General features: G+C 42.2%; 1 protein-coding gene across 50 annotated transcripts in view; it reads left to right on the top strand.

The window, feature by feature from the left end:
- Nucleotides 1-21,923, top strand: part of TRDN (triadin) — a 1,346,604-nt gene that overhangs the window by 89,514 nt on the left and 1,235,167 nt on the right. For all 50 annotated transcript variants that reach the window (XM_073675989.1, XM_073675970.1, XM_073675994.1 and 47 more), the window contains exon 2: nt 10,553-10,762. In XM_073675989.1, coding sequence (XP_073532090.1) covers nt 10,553-10,762 — 210 coding nt within the window. The remainder of the gene's footprint in view (nt 1-10,552; nt 10,763-21,923) is intronic.

Below are 21,923 nucleotides of genomic sequence, written 5' to 3'. Positions count from 1 at the left end.
AGCAGTGAGAAAATGGTGGCGACGGGGAAAATGGCTTGGTCTTATAGGACAAGGACATGTGACATACACTGCCAATGACACATGCCCTTGCTTGTGTGAAAAAAAGCACTTCGCTCCGTGTGTGCGCTGCTGATAGGCTGACAGATTGCACCTCCCCACTGTAAATGCGGGAAAGAGAAAAAAAAATGGAGATCTTCATTATTCCTGCAGAGATCCATCCCCTGCCCCTCCCCCCACCCCGCTGTACACTCAAACTGCGTATTAACATTAATTTTCATCATTACTGAGAAAAAATCCAGTTATGATTTTGGTGCACGAACAGTTATCGAACATAACCTCAATTTTCTCAAATCTTTCGTGTTCGCCGAACGGCTCGAACACCGCCCAAAACAGCTCGAATTTGAGATTGGCGAACAGTTCGAGTAGAACAACGCTCATCTCTAATTCTTACCTTACATTTCAAAACATTCTGCAGTAGTTTGTGTATGATAAAGAATAACGTACCATCCATTTTATATTATTAAAGCGTAACTGTTGTTTTAGGTAACTTTTCAGAATAAGCTGCATAAGGAAAAATAAAATTTTTTGGCCATTATATGACTTGTGTCCTGTATTTTTCCCCTAGTTTTACCCACTACAGGCTCTCACTCTAATTTTCAGTGGAGAATTGGTGCCATGATGTCTCCTATGTTGTGCACAAACAGAGAGATGGAGTCCTCATCTTTTTAACTTTAAAGCACAGACAGATCCAGCAGCATGGAAGATATTATACCATAGTACTGAACTGTGTGGCTGTGAATCTAGCACTGAAGTGAAATACATCTACTGAAAGCTGCAGCATTATCTGCCTGTGTCTGCCTGATTTCCAACTGTTCTGAGTGCTCTCACTCCTTATCTCTCCTTCCCTCTCTGTAGAGTTTATTAGGCTTTGAAACCTGACACTTCACTGTGCTAGCAGTTTGTCATTGGTGTGTCAGATGTGACAGACAGTCGCCCTGCAGTTGGTTGCAGGAGATCTCTTCACTTGGCATTACAGACACCTTCTTAGAGGCTGTCTCTCTAGGACCCAGCGGCTACCTTCCTCTTGCTAATTAACACCCTGGCCTGTGTGTATAAATACCTGCAGTCTGCTAGAGGGAGGTGCTGGCGATACTGACATTACCCCTTGTGAAGGCTCGGAGCAAGTTCATTACTTCTTCCTCTCTGGAGCTTTGAGGACGGGTGTTAATCTAAAGTTGTCTTAAAGCTAAGCTATCTTCCCTTGTTTGTTCCCCTTGTTGTCTTTAATTGTCAATGGGGATTGACAAGCACTCATCCCACTCCTTCCCTTACCAGGGCCAAACGCCAGAGAAAGACACTGTGAGGTTCCGTGTGGCGATTGGTGAAGAACCAATATAGTGATGTAAGTGGAGACAAGGTGATATTAAATCAGCCTAGGAGGTCGTCAATTCCCCCAATCCCTAGAGTCTGGGCTCCCTATCCCTCTTCCCTTTGTGTTGCACTATGTCTTTCCCACACCTTGCATGACACAGTCACTCTTAACCAAGACTGATTTGAGCTCTTTTTTAGGCTGAATGATGAGTTTACAAGACAGGGAGAATGCACAAAAAGTTGCTCATTAGTAAAATAAAAAGCCAACTTCTCTGACAAGATATATTAAAAATTTTCTTAGGTTCATCTGTACTGTGCAGTTATGCAAAGGTTGTTGAAATTACTGTGGCCATTTTGGAATTTTTAAAGTAATTTATAGGAAGCCTGATCGCTGTTTCATGCTACCCAAACTGCAGCATGAATTAGAGACTTGCTGTGTTACTGAAGCCATGTATTTTTTGTTCTGAAACACTCCAGCATTTGAGAGAAAACATACTTTTAAAAGCTGGAATGTTGTTGGTGGCTTCTCACCTCCCCACTACCCTAAATTGACAGGTCTCTACTTATAAATCAGGGAGAAACCTCCAGGAACTAGCCTTGGACTAGTCATCTCACTCACCTTGTATTCAGCCAATGGAATGATTTATGATTTATGCTGCCTATTGTTCAGTCAGGTTCCATTTAGGGAGAATCTGTAATGTCTAAAAATGCTATTTACTTATATACTTGTAAATAGAATATAATTAGAGTATAAATCATGCTTGTTAGTGTAAAGAACAGAGGCTACAAGGAAAGAATTACGTTGTATTTTCTCTACAGCTGCTTGCAGATATTGGGGCAGTGCATTGAGCTATTACAGTAAACTCTCATTGTACAGTGAGTGCACTATAATCGCTATTTTGCACATTTATTGACAGCCAGCTCTACAGCATATTAGTGCAATCAATTACTCAATCAATGTGCAAGGGAGTCATTGCAGCACTCACTGAGTAGTGAGCGGTGCTTCGATGACTTCATGACTTCAAGCGAGCAGCTGTAGAGAGAATACAATCATTTCCATCCTGCAGCTGTACTTCCATAAAGCCTGCCAGACATGATTTATATCCTATTTACAAATGTAAAGCTCTACTGTATATGCAGATAAATAGCATTTCTAGATGTGACAGGTTCCCTTAAAGTACCACATGTATGAACTTGGCCAACATCATTTTTTTATAACATCTCTGATTTTCTTTGTGGCTGCTCATAATTTTGTGGTAGACACTATATTCCATTATAGACAGGGTATACTTCAATTTTATAATGGAATATTTATTCTTTTGACAAATCTGATGCATTTTTCATATTCTTAACAGACATAGATAAAATTGAAAGATATTATACCGACTGACTATATAACACATTACACTGTTAACCCAAGGGATGCTTGGATTCCTCCATCAACCCTGTTGTTTTATCAGATTGCTTCCATTTCTCAAGAGAATGGGTATAAAACATATCAAACAGTATTTTAAAAAATGTCTTAATATTTATGTGCATCCATCACAATTATCAAAATTTAATGGCATTTAATTACAAACCATGAAATCCTTCATTGCAGCCAGAATTACATACATGCTTGAAATGAGGGAGACAGCCCCTGACTCATGCTGCACATACTGTAATTCAGAAATTACGAATCACCTAACAAAATCATATAGTTCCATCCAAATTTCTATCTTATGGAAAATTAAGGAAAAATGCATAGAATCCTAGCTGTAGATAATGGGAGGGACTTATTAAGAAGAAAGTACTTTACACTATTCTTATTTAAAAGCATGCTGACATAAGGATACACCTCTTTTATAAAGAGGCACACACCTGTTAATAAAAGAAATTCAATGGTTGGTTTGTATGTACCAGAAAATCAAACCTTTGCCGTACTTAGATAGACATAAACTTGCACAAGTTTATGCCATTTTCTGAAATAAATTATAGTAAATGTATTGTATTATTTATGGTCCTGCTCAACCTTCTAAAGTCCACCCATTTTTTAACCCCGTCCCACAAAAGGACATTGTATTCTCATCTTGTGAAGGAGTCCTCATCTGAGGAGGTGTGGCGGGGCTAGGGAGCTCAGCCTGTACTCGTGGCAGATACCTGCTATATGGCATGTTGGCACTAGTGTTGAGCCACCCCAGTAGTGTTCAGGTTCGGTTCGGTTCGTCGAACACCGGGATGTTAGTAGAACTGTTGGTCGAACACCTTAGAACACAGTCAAACACCGTTAAAACCAATGGCAGGCAAACAAAAACACATAGAAACACATAGAAACCACCTTCAAAGGTGGCCAAAAGCTGACAAATTGCTCAGAAGACACTCTCTTTAAAAAAGCCGGCCAGCAATTCAGCAGCGGCATACACCGGTACCCGACAATTTAGAACAGAAAGAATAAACCATTACACATAGATTAGATAGATAGAAACAAGTCCGTCACATATATAATAAGTACAGTGACAGTGTTGCTTACTGTACTTGACATTTAGTGTTAAAGGATTTATTTAAAAAAATAATAGTGTTTTCATGCACCGTTTCTTTAAAAAAGCCGGCCGGCAATTCAGCATTGGTACCCGACAATTTCTAACAGAAAGAATAGAGCATCACACATAGACTAGATACATAGAAACATGTCAGTCACATATATAAGAAGTACAGTGATAGTGTTGATTACTGTACTTGTCATTTAGTGTTAAAATAAAGGATTTCTTAAAAAAAAATTGGCGTGGGGTTCTCCGTAATTTTAGTCTCTAGAGGAGGTTAAGCAGACGGCTGGGGCAGATGTTTGAAGCCTGGGAAGGGGGTAATACCCATGGAGCTTTCTAGGCTACTAATATCAGCCCCCAGCTGAATACCTAGCCTTATCAGCAATTAAAATGGGGGACCCCCAAAAAAATGATGTGGGGTCCCCCCTATTTTAATAGCTAGCAAAGGCTAGGCAGGCAGCTGGGGGCTGATATTAATAGCCCAGGAAGGGTGCCATAAATATTGGCCCCCTCCCAGGCAAGAAACACCAGCCGTCAGCCACCCCAGAAATGGCGCATCCATAGGATGCGCCAATTATGGCACTTAGCCTCGCTCTTCCCACTGCCCTGTAGCGGTGGCAGTGGGGTAACAGGGCTGGGGTTGATGTCAGCTTATAATGCCAGCTGACATTAAGCCCAGGTTAGTAATGGAGAGGCGTCTATAAGACACCCCCATTACTAACCCCATAGTCAAAGTTAAAAAAAAACACAAACACCAAGAATAAAGTCCTTTAATTGAAATAAACACACAATTCTTTATTGTTCTAAATTAAACCATACTTACCATCACGCCCTTTCCAGCTGAAGCCAATGTCTTCTGCAATAAAAGTAAAATAATAAAGCAACATCATCCTTACCTTTCAATGGTTCCCACGACAGCTTCAGCTCTGCTACATTCACATGACATGCTGGATCGCAGCTGAAAGCTGCCATTCAGCTTGCCATGCCGCAGACACTGAGAAGCGCAGGCATGCTTGTGCTCCTCAGTGTCTCGCTGTGGTGGCATAAAGATGAGCCGAGGTCATGTCCAATGAACTCAGCTCACCTCATGCACGTCACTGATAGCGTGGGAAAATTCTCCTGCGCTTGCTGTCAGCATGAGAGAATTCTCCTGCTGAAGCGCTGAGCGCAGGAGAATTTTCCCACTCTGTCAGTGACGTGCATGAGGTGAGCTCATGTCCAATGAACTCAGCTCACCTCATGCACGTCACAGACAGCGTGGGAGAATTCTCCTGCGCTCAGCTCTTGAGCAGGAGAATTCTCCCACGCTGGGATGACATTGAGATGACAGGCAGGATGGCAGCTGAGCACTGATATTCAGCATGCCATCCTTCATAGACAATACAGAGCACAGGCAATTCTCCCACGCTGTCAGTAACGTGCATGAGGTGAGCTGAGTTCATTGGACATGAGCTCACCTCATGCACGTCACTGACAGCGTGGGAAAATTCTCCATCGCTCAGCGCTTCAGCAGGAGAATTCTCCCACGCTGGGATGGCATTGAGATGACAGGCTGGATGGCAGCTGAGTGCTGCCATCCAGCATGCTATCCTTCATAGACACTGCAGAGCGCAGGCATGATGGCGCTCTGCAGTGTCTCTGAAGGATGACAAGCTGGATGGCAGCGCTCAGCTGTGATCCAGCCTGTCTTCTCAATGCTATCCCAGCGTGGGAGAATTCTCCTGCTCAAGCGCTGAGCGCAGGAGAATTCTCCCACGCTGTCAGTGACATGCATGAGGTGAGCTGAGTTCATTGGACATGAGCTCACCTCATGCACGTCACTGACAGCGTGGGAAAATTCTCCTGCGCTCAGCGCTTCAGCAGGAGAATTCTCTCATGCTGACTGCAAGCGCAGGTGAATATTCCCACGCTGTCAGTGACGTGCATGAGGTGAGCTGAGTTCATTGGACATGACCTCGGCTCATCTTTATGCCGTCACAGCAAGACACTGAGGAGCACAAGCATGCCTGCGCTTCTCAGTGTCTGCGGCATGGCAAGCTGGATGGCAGCTTTCGGCTGCGATCCAGCCTGTCATGTGAATGTAGCAGAGCTGAAGCTGGTGTGGGAACCATGGAAAGGTAAGGATTATGTTGCTTTATTATTTTACTTTTATTGCAGAAGACATTGGCTTCAGCTGGAATGGGCGTGATGGTAAGTATGGTTTAATTTTGAACAATAAAGAATTGTGTGTTTATTTCAATTAAAGGACTTTATTCTGGGTGTTTGTGTTTTTTTTTAACTTTGACTATGGGGTTAGTAATGGGGGTGTCTTATAGACGCCACTCCATTACTAACCTGGGCTTGATGTCAACTGGTATTATAAGCTGACATCAACCCCAGCCCTATTACCCCACTGCCACCGCTACAGGGCAGTGGGAAGAGCGAGGCTAAGTGCCAGAATTGGCGCATCCTATGGATGCGCCATTTCTGGGGTGGCTGACGGCTGGTGTTTCTAGCCTGGTAGGGGGCCAATATTCATGGCACCCTTCCTGGGCTATTAGTATCAGCCCCCAGCTGTCTGCCTAGCCTTTGCTAGCTATTAAAATAGTACCCTACGTCATTTTTTTGGGGGTCCCCGATTTTAATAGCTAGTAAAGGCTAGGTATTCTGCTGGGGGCTGATATTAGTAGCCTGGGAAGCTCCGTGGGTATTACCCCCTTCCCAGGTTTCAAACATCTGCCCCAGCCGTCTGCTTAACCTCCACTAGAGACTAAAATTACGGGGAACCCCACGCCAATTTTTTTTTTTAATAAATCCTTTATTTTAACACTAAATGACAAATACAGTAATCAACACTATCACTGCACTTCTTATATATGTGACTGACATGTTTCTATGTATCTAATCTATGTGTGATGCTCTATTCTTTCTGTTACAAATTGTCGGGTACCACTGCTGAATTGCCGCCGGCTTTTTTAAAGAGACGGTGAAAGAGAACACTAATATTTTTTTTAATAAATCCTTTAACACTAAATGACAAGTACAGTAACCAACACTGTCACTGTACTTCTTATATATGTGACTGACATGTTTCTATCTATCTAATCTATGTGTGATACTCTATTCTTTCTGTTCTAAATTGTCGGGTACCGGTGTATGCCGCTGCTGAATTGCCGGCTTTTCATGTTTCACTGTGAGCACTGTTCCCATCGATTTTGGCAACCACTGTAATGCCACAACCACCATGGCTGTAGCATTACAATGAGTGGCAGACAATCCCTGCATGATTGGTGCTCTAAATAGCGCCAGACATGCAGGACACGCTTTTGGTGCACGAACAGTTATCGATCATAACCTCGAACAGCCAAATTTTTTGCAAATCGTTCACGTTCGTCGAGCGACTTGAACACCGCCCAAAACAGCTCGAATTTGAGATTGGCGAACAGTTCTAGTCGAACACCGCTCATCTCTAGTTGGCACATGTTAAATGTATTTTGTCTTTCCATTCTTTAATTGAGCACAAATGCTCCAAAATACATGTTGCCATGTTTAAGTGGGCTGCGCTGCAGGAATGAAGAGCCTTGGAATTCCAAAATTATTAATATCAATGCTTTTCCGCGCCAGAATGGCGCCTTTCTCAAGGTTTAAAAACCAAATGACTTGGTTGGCACTTTTTGGCGCAGCCCGCCAAAATGTGCTAGCTTCCTATTTTTGCGATTACATTTCTGAAAGAACCTTTTCCTCTAGCCATGGAGCAGCTGCAGTGGCTTTCCACACCTTTATAGGTGTTGTGCTTCTACACAACACCCTTAGGTTACTGCTACCATTGATAATACATATACCTTACCAGACGCTATTGCCCTATTTTGTGTGTGTTTATGTCCCTCTCCAGAACTTCCCAAAATACATGTTAACATACTTTTTATAGTCAATAAACCCCAAACAAAATTATTTTTTACATTTTAAAGAGTCTCCCTACAATTAGGAGTTATCACATATCCACTCGTAGTAATAAGTGTCTGATACCTAGTGGCCCCACCACTGATCACAAGAACATGAATCAGCAACATAAACTGCATTGAAAAATATCTACATGTGAATGCATCCTAAAGGGGTAAAATTTTAGGGAGTACTTCCATTTTCTCTATAAATAATATTGCGAAAACAAGATAGAAATGTATTATATTAAGTAAAACATAAAATAAACTTAAATGTGTAAATGAATTGAAAAATATGATCAAATTAACACTTAACAATAAACAAACTGCTACATTCGCTAAATATTCTATGTTTCTTCAACCCCTCATTTTCTTGTTAAACGTACATTTTTCATACACACGTCAAGTTTCCCTTAGGGTTGATTGTTAGCAGTTTAGCATTTTTCAATCACAGCTGTTCATGTTAGCACCCAGCCCATAAATCTGTCTCACAGTACAGTACTTTGGTTTCATTATGGATTCAAAAGACAAGATTTTCAACTACACAGAAATAGATTCTGACATGGAGGAGGATTGTGACAAAACAAGAAGCAATTAGGCAAAAAGATTGAACTGTAAAGCATTTTCATTACAGTCTTGGCAAGGAGTTTAGGGATAAGGCAAAAAGTTTCAAGCATAAAATATTTATTTATAAAAAGTCTAATTACTTGGATTACATATCTTGTTTACAGCCCATCTATATTGCAATTTGTTGAACTGGCTTCGTGCCGAATAATATTTATGTAACAAGTTTGATTAAGAATATTCCATCTTGAATATTTTGTATCAGAGAGAACTAGCAATTTTACTAAGCTATAAGTTGTATTTCCAAATGATGCCAAGAATCAATGCCCAATTGTTCGTTTTTGTAATTTTAAGTAATTTTTGTGTTGTAAAGTTTAAGTATACAGATTCCATCATCAATTTAACTTAACATTTTGGGATTGCTTTATATTTTACACATTGCATTACGAATAAGTACAATTTTGCTCTCCTATGCATTTGCTACAGTGGCTTCTGAAAGTATTCGCCTTTCTTGGCACTTTTTGTGTTTTGCTACCTCACAATCTGGAATTTCACAGTGTTTTTTTGATTGTTTGCATCAGTTCATGTAAAGAACATGCCTGCCCATGCCCATTCATATTTTTGCTATCGTTACAACTTTCAACATTTTCATGCATGTTTATCTTTGTACTGGGTGGGAGAAAAATCAGACTTTTCTATTGTTGCTTTAGGGCTCATTCACACATCAGATTTTTCCACGTACAAGAAAAACAGACTGATTATTCTGAGAGTGAGGACCAGATGTAATTAGTTTTTCTCATATGTGGAGAAATAAAAAAAAATTCTAGACCTTCTCCATTGTAACAGACAGTGAAAATCGAACCACACTCGGATATGGAGGGGTATCCAGTTGAAAATATAATTAAATTAGCTCAAAGTCTTGTCCTGTTTTGATTTTTAACTCTATTTATAAACGATTATTTATATATATTATATACATAGGACAGCTTCTCCGGTGATGGCACGTGACTGATGTGTTTGAAGTTGACCGGATAACTGTGTAATGCCAGTTATGCACTACTCTGCCATAGGTCACACACCATGTGGTGTGCGGATATTACCACTTCACTAAGGCAGGAATAAAAATAAAAGAAAATGTGGTTCGTGACGCCAGGGTGCATTGTATAAACTTCTATTTCCTGGTGTGATGATATGTAGTGCACCCGATTTTCCAGAAAACAGAGAGGCTGATATGCTATTGATAAGCTTTACTTGTTCATACAAACACAGATAAATGCAGACAATGATTCAGCAGAGATTCAATTCCAATGCAGCAAGCACAGTTACTTTCCAATATGATAATGCAGATACATAAATGGTGCAGTGATTCCGGAGTACTATCTTCTGCTTATGTGCACAGTCTTTATCACACAACTGCCTGCAATTGAGGCTGTGGTCTCTCATGCACAGGAGCTCTGAGCTTCCTACCTGCTCCTTCAGCTTCCAGGCAAGGACCATACTTCCATATAACATGTCTCCTTTTCTCTGGGTGCTAATCCCAGGACTTGGTCATTTGGTGTAACCATGTGACCTTATTGCCATATATGGAAAGCAGGGCTGATTAGTTAACTCTTTAGTAATCACCTGAGAGCAGAGCATAATAAGAACATCACGTTATGCATATTTAAAACACTTCTAAGTACTAAACCATCTTGTGCATTATCAGCCAATGGGAATGTAAACATTCTGCAAACATAAAGAAGTAGCTGCTAGCTCTGCTGCATCTTAAAGGTACATAAACAACAGCTTTCCAGCACTACAACTGCTCATTTCAATAGCTAATCCAGACCCTTTTTGTGTCTGTACATCTGCCTCGACAAAAGGTGTCTGCCTTAGTTATTAAATTGAGCTGTCACACATCCCCATATAGCCCCAGTCACATGCCAACATGAACTAGAAAGAAGACCTGCTGGGACATTGGGCTCTTGTAGCTCAGTCCGTTTTGATGTGACTCTTTAATATGAGCACTGTTTATTGACGGTAATCAGATGCTGGTAAGCCACAATAAGGGCTATCAATAATCATGTAGAATAGATTTTAATTCTGTTTTATTATTGCCATGCCATTGCTTCTTTTTATAATGCTCATGTTGAAACATGTTACATTTTAAGTCCTTCCCATGTGTTGTATGTCACACAGGTCGCTCATCTACGACTACAACAACGGTTTTAGATGGTAAAAATGGAACAGTCCACAAACCAACACTGAAGTTGACAAAATCAGTCTCACAAGACCTGAAGACAACTTTCAGCTCCCCAGCTGCATGGATTCTCGTGGTTGCCCTCATTGTGACGTGGTCTGCAGTTGCTATTGTAATTTTCGATTTAGTGGATTACAAAAACTTTGCAGGTAAGTTAACATGTTGACACACAGTATAATATTAACTTATTTAAAAAGTTAAAAACTATGAATGATGAAAAACATATGTAATAAATAATCAAGTATAACATATTTATTTTCCATTTATACATTTACTAAATGTTCTCTGAGGCACAAGTAGCCCCCTAGAAAACATTTGTAATAAGTCTATTAGCATTGTGGCTTTGGTGTACAATGCAGACTTTTTAGAACTCAGTTTATTTTTCTTATCAATTCTAGTTCTTGATAGGTGGATGTAGACGCTTCTTCTCTAACTGATGAAATAAGAAAAGCATTGCCACCCCATGCTTCCCACCAGTCTATACTTACATGCCTTCATCAATTATGTCATCTATCTACTGGTCAAAACTTTAAACAATTACAAATACCAATGATCAAGCTACAGCAATAAAAGAGAAAAAAAACAGATCAACAACTATCACTTTGTAAAGTAAACCATTGAACCTATCAATGATTTATGACATTAGAACCACAAAAATTTATTAATAATCAATGAATGATAAATCTGCATTACATTTTTTATCATTTTAAAATTATTTGATAAAACATAATACTAACTCTTAAATATAGCTAATGTCTTCTGTAAAAGGAATAAAATTACTTGTACAGAGAAATATCATCCATTTCAAAACACAATTTAATTTCAGACGGCTATAATTTTATAATAAATAGTTAATTACAGTAAATAATCTTCAGTCGATTCCTCATTAATCAGCATTACTTTTGCTTTAATAGCAGGCTTGTAGTTCATTATACCTATTCATAGAAAAGCTCCTGCCTTTCTCAAATTTGACGGTAGGATTAATTTCAGCAGAAAATGTAATAAAGTTTCTGCCATTCTCATTTCCTTATTCATATTCAGATAATGAAATGTAAATTTGTATTTAGTGTTCACTCTATTTAATGTTTGCTACAAATGCATGCCGTTCATTGTTCAATTCCTCATACATCATGTGTTTAATTTGATGGTACTGTAGATATGGAAATAAAGCTAATATAGCTACAGTGTAATTTATTACCACCACTAAGCTTCCTACCAGCTTAAAGAGAACATGTCATTAGATTTGTGCTATCCGAACCATGGGCAGCATGAATCAGAGTCTGGCTGTGTGATTGTGTGCTTGCATCCAGGCATGCTTTACTCTGAAACATTGTGGTGTTTCAGAGAAAACATAGTTTGAAAAGACGGCTAGGGACTATAGGGAGAGATTTGATTTGTCCGATATGGCCTCTTGTTGGCTTTTCTCCTCCTGGAAGATGCTGTGGACTGCATAGGATTAGTCAAGTCTCTACCTTCCTGGACATTTTTTCAAACTATGCAAGTGCGTTTCAGAGTACGCCATACCTAGCTGTGATCACATAGCCAGGATCTCATTCATGCTGCCTGCAGTTTAGGCAATACAAATCAAAAAAAATTTGATTCTAAGGAAATATGATTCACTGTGAAGTTATTCTCCGCAAATTGAATGTCCCTTATTATACTCTGGGGTCTTTCTTTCTAGATGCCAGAGAATAATAAGTGTAATATGTAGGAAAAAATAAAAAAATACTCACCATACATTTTGCCTGCCAGGCCTCTCCATTCTCCACTGTCACCTGTCCAGTCCTCATTGCATCTTCTTATCCACACCACAAGCACCCATAACCTGGACCGGTTAAATCTAGGTCAGGACTTCCGGCTCTAACGATGCCAGGGGCAGTTAGGCAAATGTGCGTATCAGGTTATGGCGGCATGACATCATGCCGACGTGACCTTATGCACACTTCTGCAGAAACATCCTAAGCTGCATCAGAGCCACCTAGCGTGAAGAGGACCAGGATTTTTACGATTGCGGCAACAGTAAGAAAATGCAAGGAGGATGATGGATGGTGAAGACCAGAGAGTGATTGCAGAATTGAGCAGTAAGGTGATTAAAAGTATTTTTTATTTTTAATCTTTTGGCCATTTACAGTTGAGAAAAATAATGGCCAGTTATCCAAAACTTTACTGAATCCATGTGGTAGCAAATTGCAAAAAAATCTGCTTTTTGGTGAATCCAGATTTTTGTAAAATTCGAGTAGAATTCATTTAATTTCACTTGAAAAAATGATCTCATCTTTATTAGGCACTAGAGATGAGCGAGCCCGAACTCAAAAGTTTGGGGTTCATACTGGACAGTTAGTGTCTGGAGCTAAACGCCGAACACAGACTTCACCCGGAAGTCTGTTTCAAAGTTCGGAGTTCCGGGGGAAGTCCATTGCAGAGAGAGAGAGAATATTTTTCCAGATACAAAGTTCGGGTCTCATTTATTTTCAATGGGGTATGGATTCGGGTAGAGTTCTGGTAACCGGACCAAACTTTGGACTAAAGTTCGGGTTGGTACCAGAACGCAAATTTCGCATTAGGCACCATTCTTTATTCATGGCAGTGTTCTTAGGGAAAATTATGAAAGAATCCACTTTCTTGGATGAAAACCACACACGCACATGAATGGTCTCAGAAGACTTCATAGGCATGATACTGGACCCATAGTAGTGCTTATATTTTCTTCTGTAGACATTCATTCTTCCAGATGTCTCAAAGAGTCTGAAGGGGGCTTTATCAGAAAAAATAACTTTGCAACAACAACAGAGATTGGACTGTCGAGGACTTGGGTAAAGTTATTTTCTCTGATGAGATTGGCACATCTGGAAGAATGATTTTTGCTAAAGAACACTACCATGAATACAGAATTATATCTAAACTTACTCCAAGAGCAACTTCCCAACATTACATCAGCAATTAGGAGATGAACAGTGTATTTTCCAGCATGTTAGAGCACCATGTCACAAGACAATATAGATATCTAAGTGGCTTGATGCACAAAACATTGACATTTTGGACCCATGGAGTAGAAACTTCCCCGATATCATGCCCATTGAAAACTTTAAAAAGCGGGTGGACAAACAAATAGAGAGAAATTATGTAGACTCCAAACACTGATCAAACATGAATAGATTTTTATCAATTACAATGCAGTCCAGAGGCTCATATCCAGCATGCCAGAGAAAGTTGCTGAAATCTAGAAAAATAACAAAACTGTAAATATTGAGTCTTTGCATAAACTTGATGTATTTGTCAATAAAAGTTTAAAAACTAAAGAAATTCAAAATTCTACTTCAAGCATGGAAACATCTGACAACAAAATCTAAAAACACTGAAGCAGCAAACTTTGTGAAAACCAAAATTTTTGTCAGTCTCAAAACTTTTAACCATGACTGTATATGATAGGAAATATAAACTATTAGTTAAAAAAATTGCATAAAATTCTTGGCATATTTTTTGAAGCCTGTGTGAAGGAAGACAAAACTTTTTTTTAAATTTAACTATCCTTTAAGCATTGCAAAAAAATTTTTTGTAGTATTCTTCATTACATAATTATGCTTCCTTCTCTCCCATACATTATACTGCATTACTCAGTTCATTCTCCTTTTAACTGTTGATTTGCAATACCTGTACTCTATATTTAAACAGTTTGTGTACGTAACTCCCTAGTATGTGTATGAAGGTGGGAGCAGAGAGAGTCAAAGAAAGAAAGTCCCATACACAAACTGTTTGAATATAATGTAAAGATCTTTGTTGAGCTGCAGTTCAAAGGAGCTTCTAAAGGAGCATGAACTGGGCATTGAAATAACACTGCATCACAGTGTTTGGGAGAGAAGGAAGCAAAACAAGATAAAAAATTATAATACAAAAATGCATAACTTTGCAATGATTGGATAAATAAATAAATATATAAAAGGTTAATTACTCATTAAGCATCACCAATTGTGTAATTCTAACATAACTTTATAGAGAGTGAAAAAAATAGCAACAAATAAATCTAAAAGAGGTTGTCTCCTTTAGAAAATGCATTTTCTTCTTATTAGGGTTTGGTAATCCTGATTTATTTTATTGGAGTCTCACATTCGGGATCTTTATCAATTAGTCAGAGCGGAGAAAGAAAAGAGCTTTTCTTTTTCCTGGCAGACACAGAATCTCTGTGTTTTACTGATAGTCCATTTAATAGGCACGATACAATATTTTACTTGCAACTGTGGAAATTATTAGAGATAATTTTTTTCTGATCTGTCTTATTGCCACCAAACCTAATCAAAGACTGACTGTCAATCTTCAAAAACTATACCTTGCTTAAAGGGGTTGTCTTATTAAAGGGATTCTGTCAGCACAGAATGACTGTTCAAACTACGTCCCACCCCTTGGTGTTTCATGACGAGGCCAATCATTTAAATACACCTTCCCACTTGCTCATTTCCCCCTTATTTGATTGACAGCTCCGGCTTCATAGAGCCAGAGAAGGGCAGAGATAGATGGAAACCAAGCAGGTGGGAAGGTATATATAAATGAATGGCACCACCATGATGCACTGAGGACTTGTACTTGGTTTGAACAGTCATTCTGTGCTGACAGTGTCCCTTAAAAGGCAGCCTCTAAGTTTTGACTGTGGCTTGTGATACCACTTTCAAATATCTAATTTTGCCTGGTGATGAATTGATCTGCTATGCATTTCCTTTGTAGAGTCAAATGTTGCCTAATTTTATGTAGACATAATCTTCTGATCAATTAAATGAATCGTCTTCCAATGTAATACATGGGTGATGCCAGTCTGCCAGTGAAAACGAATGCTTATCAATGCTTTTATCTCCAATTTATTTCATTAAGTGGAATCCCATGCAAGGAACTTACTTACATTTCTGCCTGTTCTTGAGTATTGCAGCCAAAAGAGGAATAGCTAGGCTCATGGATGGAAATATCCATACTTTCCCTATGCCCTTGAGATGCCTAACATGAAAATTTGAAAATCATTGTTAAATTCCATGCTGAAGCTCATTGCATACTTTAGGCTTTTAATATTGGAAAAGCTTAATTATGCAATGATGTAGTTCTTCTAAACAAAAATTCAATTACATGTCCATTGTTTACAAGACCATTTTCTTAATTTACTACCCATTTTACATTTATTCTTCATCTCATTTTGTCAACTCTTGCTGATCATTCTTGTATTTCGTCTATGTATTTTTAACAGTATTTTAACTCATGACCATATCTGGGTTTCGAAAATGCTTTGTGCAATTGCTAACCTATTTCATTTAAGACCCTCTACTTAGAAAACCTTAATTAAATTACAGTCTTTTGGAAAGAAGGTAAGAAATTGAGTGTTATCCACTTAAAGTAAATTGCTCACCAAACATGTTTAATGTGTACTGTGCATTTTCACGGTAACTGCTTTAAAGGATATCAATACTTTCTTATAGAGCTGTTAAACTGTAAAAATCCGATCGGTACTTAACAAATGCATAGATTGTTTGGTAGCTACTTCTTTATGTAGCATAGGTAAGTGTACAAACATTATGATAGTAAAATAATTTTAATTATGTCATTTAAAGGCATATTCCCATCTCCAAGATCCTATCCCAATATGTAGTAGGTGTAATAATAATAATATTAGCAAATTCCTCCAATTAGAAATGTCATATAGTTATTCTGATTCACCCCATGTGCAGGGCATTGAAGTGGCTTAGGTATCCATGGTTACAACCACTAGCAATAAACTAAATAATTGTCACTATAATAGTGGTCATAACTATGGATACCTAAGCTACTGCATTGCCTGCACATGAGGTAGGAGACATAGGTTATCAGGAGAACTATACTACATTTCTAATTGGAGGTATTTGCTAATATTATTATTTCTACCCCTACTACATAATGTGATAGGACCTTGGATATGGGAATACTCCTTTAGACTTGAAAGGTATTACATCAATATTGGACAGAAATATAGAATATAATGTAAATGTATACACTAATTGTCTTTCTGTGAAAACAGAGTCCCCTGCATTACTGTTATTTGGAGTAATCTACACTTTACCATATACTAGTCATTTGTGATATTTCTGACTTTTATACTTATATAAATTATATTTGAAAAGGATTTCTGTAATACTAAATATTTTAGAATGTAAAACAACAATTTTTGGAGTCATTGCAACTAGAGATGTGCACATTTTTTTCAAATTTGAATTCGCCAGCGTCAACAAATTCTCCCCTAAAATTAGATTCACAGCGAATAAATTAGTACAGAATTGTAATTATTCTAAGCCTAATTGCCCAGAAAATCAGAGCATAACACTGTGAGGTCCCCTAATACTGTATTAAACCCCTTTTGAGTTCTTTAATACAAGCATAGCCTTATTAATGTCCAGGTAACCTAAACCTACAGTAGCTGGCTAGGGAAAAATAGATGGCAAACAGTGTTTGGATGGCATGTAAGGGTCTAATATTGGACTATTACTACATGGAAGTGTGCAAAAAATATTTTTTTTTACAACATGCACATTTTGTTTGACACTTGAATTTAAATTTCTGGATCATGGAGATCTTTATTTTGTCTTTAATATATATATAATATATTATATTAATATATATATATATTATATTAATATGTATATGTGACACCCCAGGGGTCTGGTTGCCACAGTGATAGAGATATTACGTCTGAGAGCAGGTGGGAGGTCTCTTGGTCAGGGATCCTATGCATGCCACACCTCCTGCCCAGTCCTGGGAGGGGAAGAACTTCCCCTATATAAACCTAGGGCTGAGGCAGGGTGAGTGAGTAGAGAAGAAGTAGAGACAGAGAAAAGAAGCAAATATAGGAACAGAACATCAGGAGCTCTGTGGGAGCAGTGTTACAAGGAGTCAGGGGCTGGCAGCTGCAGAGCTCGCCCTGACTGAGAAGATTTCTTACCGGACCCGGAGTCCGAGGCTGTGGGGACTAACTCCTACCCAGCAGCAGAATCCGTCAGGCAGGGGATTCCAGGTCCTCTGGCCAAGAAACCCGAAGGCACGGTCACACGCATGGGACCAGCACCGCCGTCGTGGAGCGGAAGCTACTAGAAGGCCCCGAGTCACCGGTCATACGGGTGAGCACCACATGGTACACTGAGGGACGTGGGCTACTTATACCCGCCTCTAGCAAGGTAGCCAAAAGAGTACAGTTAGTTTGGGAGGCCTACAACTCCGCCTGGCCAGGGGAGATCCCATCTGCTCAAGGACTGACCAGGCCCCAATCGCTAGCCAGTACTCCGGGAGGGTCTATCTTTGTCACCAGTAAAGACCCTGAACTACACCGTACCGTCTCCGAGTGGTTCCTGCTACCCCCATCATCCACGTCGGCTGCCCTGAGGCCATACCCCTCCCGTTGGGGGTTATACTATCACGCTGCACAATCCTACCACCGGCCTCAGCGGTCTGCCCTGCAGCAGCAGCTCCTTAGCTGTACTCAACGGGTGGCGTAGTCGTCCAACATCTACCGCTGATACATCGCCGCTCAGTTTGACTCCCTGGGCACGGACCGGGTCACCGCCACGAGACTACAACCCTCAACAGATCCGGCTCCGGGTAAGCTCCCGCGTGCGCAACGCAGCGCGACACAGGCCCAGGGGCGCGTCAACTTTTGGCGTAGTCGGCAGGATTTCGTGCCCGCAACCACCGGGTACTGCGTGCCTGAAAAAGACTGTTCAAACTTACCTGTGGTGAAGATTCCCGCCATCCGGCGCCATCTTCAGCCTTCTTCCCGCCATCGGTGAAGATTCCCGCCATCCGGCGCCATTTTCAGCCTTCTTCCCGCCTTCCGTGGAGTTTTCCCGCCATTGGACGCCATCTTGAAGACGTCGCGCGGGAAGAAGAGGGGCGTGGACTCCGAAAGCGCGCGAGAACTGAAGCCCCGCCTCACGTCCGGACGTCGCGTAAGGTCCTGGAAGGAGCCCAGCAGACGCCGACGTCACAGGAGCGCGACGGAAGGTCCTCAACCCTGACGATCTACTGCAGAGCCGCGGCCTACGGAAGAGGATCATCGCAAGGTAGGCCACGGTCCACTAGGGGGGAGGAGGATGTCGGATACGGAGGAGAGCTTCACTGCCTCAACCCCCGCCAGCGCCACCGCTGCTGCAGTCATGCCTTTCACCATGCCCTATATCCCGGGAGCGGCCTGGCTACTCCAGTACTCAGGGGAGTCACATACCCTGCATGACTTTAGAGAAAAGCTGGATAGCCTCTTCCAGGTGTACTCCCTCACAGAAGAGCAAAAAGTGAGCATCCTGGTGGCCCAATTAACTGGGGCAGCCCGAAGGGAGGTAAAGTCCTGGCCACCTGGGGGGAGGACTGTCGCAGGGATACTAACCCGGCTGAGGGACACCTTTGATACCCGCACCTCAGCCGAGATCAAGCTTAGATTCTACGGGTGCAAGCAGCGAGCATACGAGAGTATAAGGGACTATGCCCTGAACCTACAAGAGGCCCTGAGAGCCATTAAGCAGACCGACCCTGACGGCGTGGGAGACGAGGAAAGGCTGTTGACTGAACAATTTATAGAGGGTTTATATTGCAATGCCCACCGAACCCAGTTGCGGGCAATGGCCTTACAGGACCCTCATCTGGGATTTGCACAGTTCAAGGACAGAGCCATCCGGGTGCTCCGAGAACCGGCACCAGGTGGCGTTGTGACCCACAGACGCCCCACTACCACTTACCACCAGGAGGCGGCACCCTTGTCGGCAGGGCCTGTGGGAGCTGATGCGCAGGCTTTGAACAATGACCCGGCTCCAGACCTGCACCATCAGGTCCAAGAGCTAGCTAAAAGCATTGCTGCGCTAACCCGAACTGTGCAGTCTTTACAGGTTTCCACTCCAGGGAAGATCCAGCTGGCATCCGGACCGGAGGACATCCCGTGGCGTCGACCAAGGAGGATCCCACCGGCCAGAGGGAGACCCAGCGACCGATACAACGAGGACGGACGACCCATTTGCCGCCGCTGCAATCAACCCGGACATATGGCAAGGTACTGTCCTTTAAACTGGCACAACCTGGGGTAGAGGGCCAACCCCCAGGAAAAAGATCACCAGGCCCATCGAACTGGCGCGACAAATATGTGGGAGGACGTCCAGTCTTACCCGTGGTACTGGATGGCATTCCTATGAGTGCCCTACTGGACACCGGGTCACAGGTCACCACCATCCCGTACGTGCTCTTCAAGCAGTACTGGAATGACTCGGATATCACCCGCTACCCTGACGACGACTTGAGTATCATCGCCAGCAATGGTCAGCCCGTGCCACAGATTGGATTTAAAGAGGTGACCATTAAAATCGGTAGAGTCGAACTGGCAGCACAGGGACTGATCATTGTAGACATTGACAAACACGAGAGTCACCCAAAGATAACTCTAGGAACTAATGTAATTGAAAATTGTCTTGCAGAGGTGATTTTCCTTTTACAGCAGGTTGCCAAGAACGCCAGCTCCGGCGAGCAGCGAGTGCTCCAAAAAGAGATCCGGGCACTGATGCGACGGCAACAGGTGGAACTCTCCGGCGGTGAGATTGGTAGCGTGAGAATGTGTGACCCTTTCCCTATTGCCATGCCCCCAAAAAGTGAAATGATGATTTGGTGCCGGGCAGCTATTGGTCTGAGAGGTAGAGATTACCAGGCAATGGTAGAACCAGTTTACTCAGACAGTAGGCCCACCATCTTGACAGCACGGGGGGTGGTTAATGTACGCCATGGGAGGGTGCCCGTTCGCATAATCAATATCGGGAAGAGGGAAGTGTACCTGCCCCGGTATGCCACGCTAGCCAAATTATATACCATTAACCAAAATGCTATACAATCTGTGGAACCCTTGCCTCCATCTCACCCGGAGGAAGGTAACGGCTCTAAGAAAACAATGGAGGACTGGTGTCAGCAACTACATTTGGGTACTGACTCCACTCCCTCACACCAGAAACAGGGAGTCTATCGGGTGGTTCAAGAGTACGAAAGAGTGTTTAGTAAACACCCTTTAGACTTCGGGCGAGTCAAGGGGGTAGAACACCACATCCCCACGGGAGACCATCCTCCCATAAAAGAGAGGTATCGACCCGTACCCCCTGCACACTACCAACACGCCAAGGGGATGCTTAGAGACATGAAGGAGGCTGGGGTGATCAGGGATAGCTGTAGCCCCTGGGCAGCTCCACTAGTCTTAGTCAAAAAGAAAGACAACACCATGAGGATGTGTGTAGATTACCGGAAAATCAACCGTATCACACACAAGGATGCGTACCCCTTACCAAGGATAGAGGAGTCTTTGGCTGCTTTAAGATCTGCTAACTTCTTCTCTACCTTGGATCTCACTAGTGGGTACTGGCAGGTTCCTGTAGCAGAGGCGGACCGGGAGAAGACCGCATTCACCACCCCGATGGGACTTAGCGAGTTTACCTGTATGTCGTTCGGACTCTGCAACGCACCAGGAACCTTCCAACGATTAATGGAGTGCTGTCTGGGCCACAGAAACTTCGAGACGGTCCTGTTGTACCTGGACGATGTCATCGTATATTCTAAGACTTATGAGGACCACCTGAAACACCTGGCGGAAGTGTTCGAAGCTCTGGCAAGCTACGGCCTAAAGGTGAAACCCTCCAAGTTTCACCTCCTGAAACCAAAGGTGCAGTACCTGGGACACGTGGTGAGCGCTGACGGAGTGGCTCCCGACCCTGATAAGATCACCGCAATTAAGGAATGGCCAAATCCCTCCAGTGTAAAGGAAGTGCGGCAGTTCCTCGGGTTGGTAGGCTGCTACCGCAGGTTCATCCCCGGTTTCACCAAAAAGGCAGCTCCTATGTAGGACCTCCTGATAGGCCAGTCCCGGAAGGCCAAGAACCAGAAGCCGCCCTTCAGATGGGAGAAGTTGGAAGAAGAGTCCTTCCGCCAGCTGAAGATGGCCCTCACGGGGGATGAAATCCTGGCGTACCCGGATTACAGCCAGCCCTTTATCCTCTACACCGACGCAAGTAACATCGGGCCAGGAGCCGTGCTGTCCCAGATCCAGCAGGGGAAAGAGCGAGTAATCGCTTACGCCAGCCGAAAACTGCGACCCACCGAAAGAAACCCTGAGAATTACAGCTCATTTAAGCTAGAGTTCCTGGCAGTGGTGTGGGCAGTCACCGAACGCTTTAAGCACTACCTCGCTTCTTCCCGGTTCGTCGTGTACACGGATAACAACCCGTTGACACACCTGGACACGGCAAGACTCGGTGCCCTAGAGCAGAGATGGATGGCCCGCCTGTCCAACTACGA

This window comes from Phyllobates terribilis, unplaced genomic scaffold, assembly GCF_046119375.1.
Source record: "Phyllobates terribilis strain yellow unplaced genomic scaffold, ASM4611937v1 Scaffold_3__8_contigs__length_932513732, whole genome shotgun sequence".
NCBI classification, from domain to species: Eukaryota; Metazoa; Chordata; class Amphibia; order Anura; family Dendrobatidae; genus Phyllobates; species Phyllobates terribilis.
Note: the sequence above shows the minus strand (reverse complement) of the source record. Positions and strands in the feature narration are given on the sequence as shown.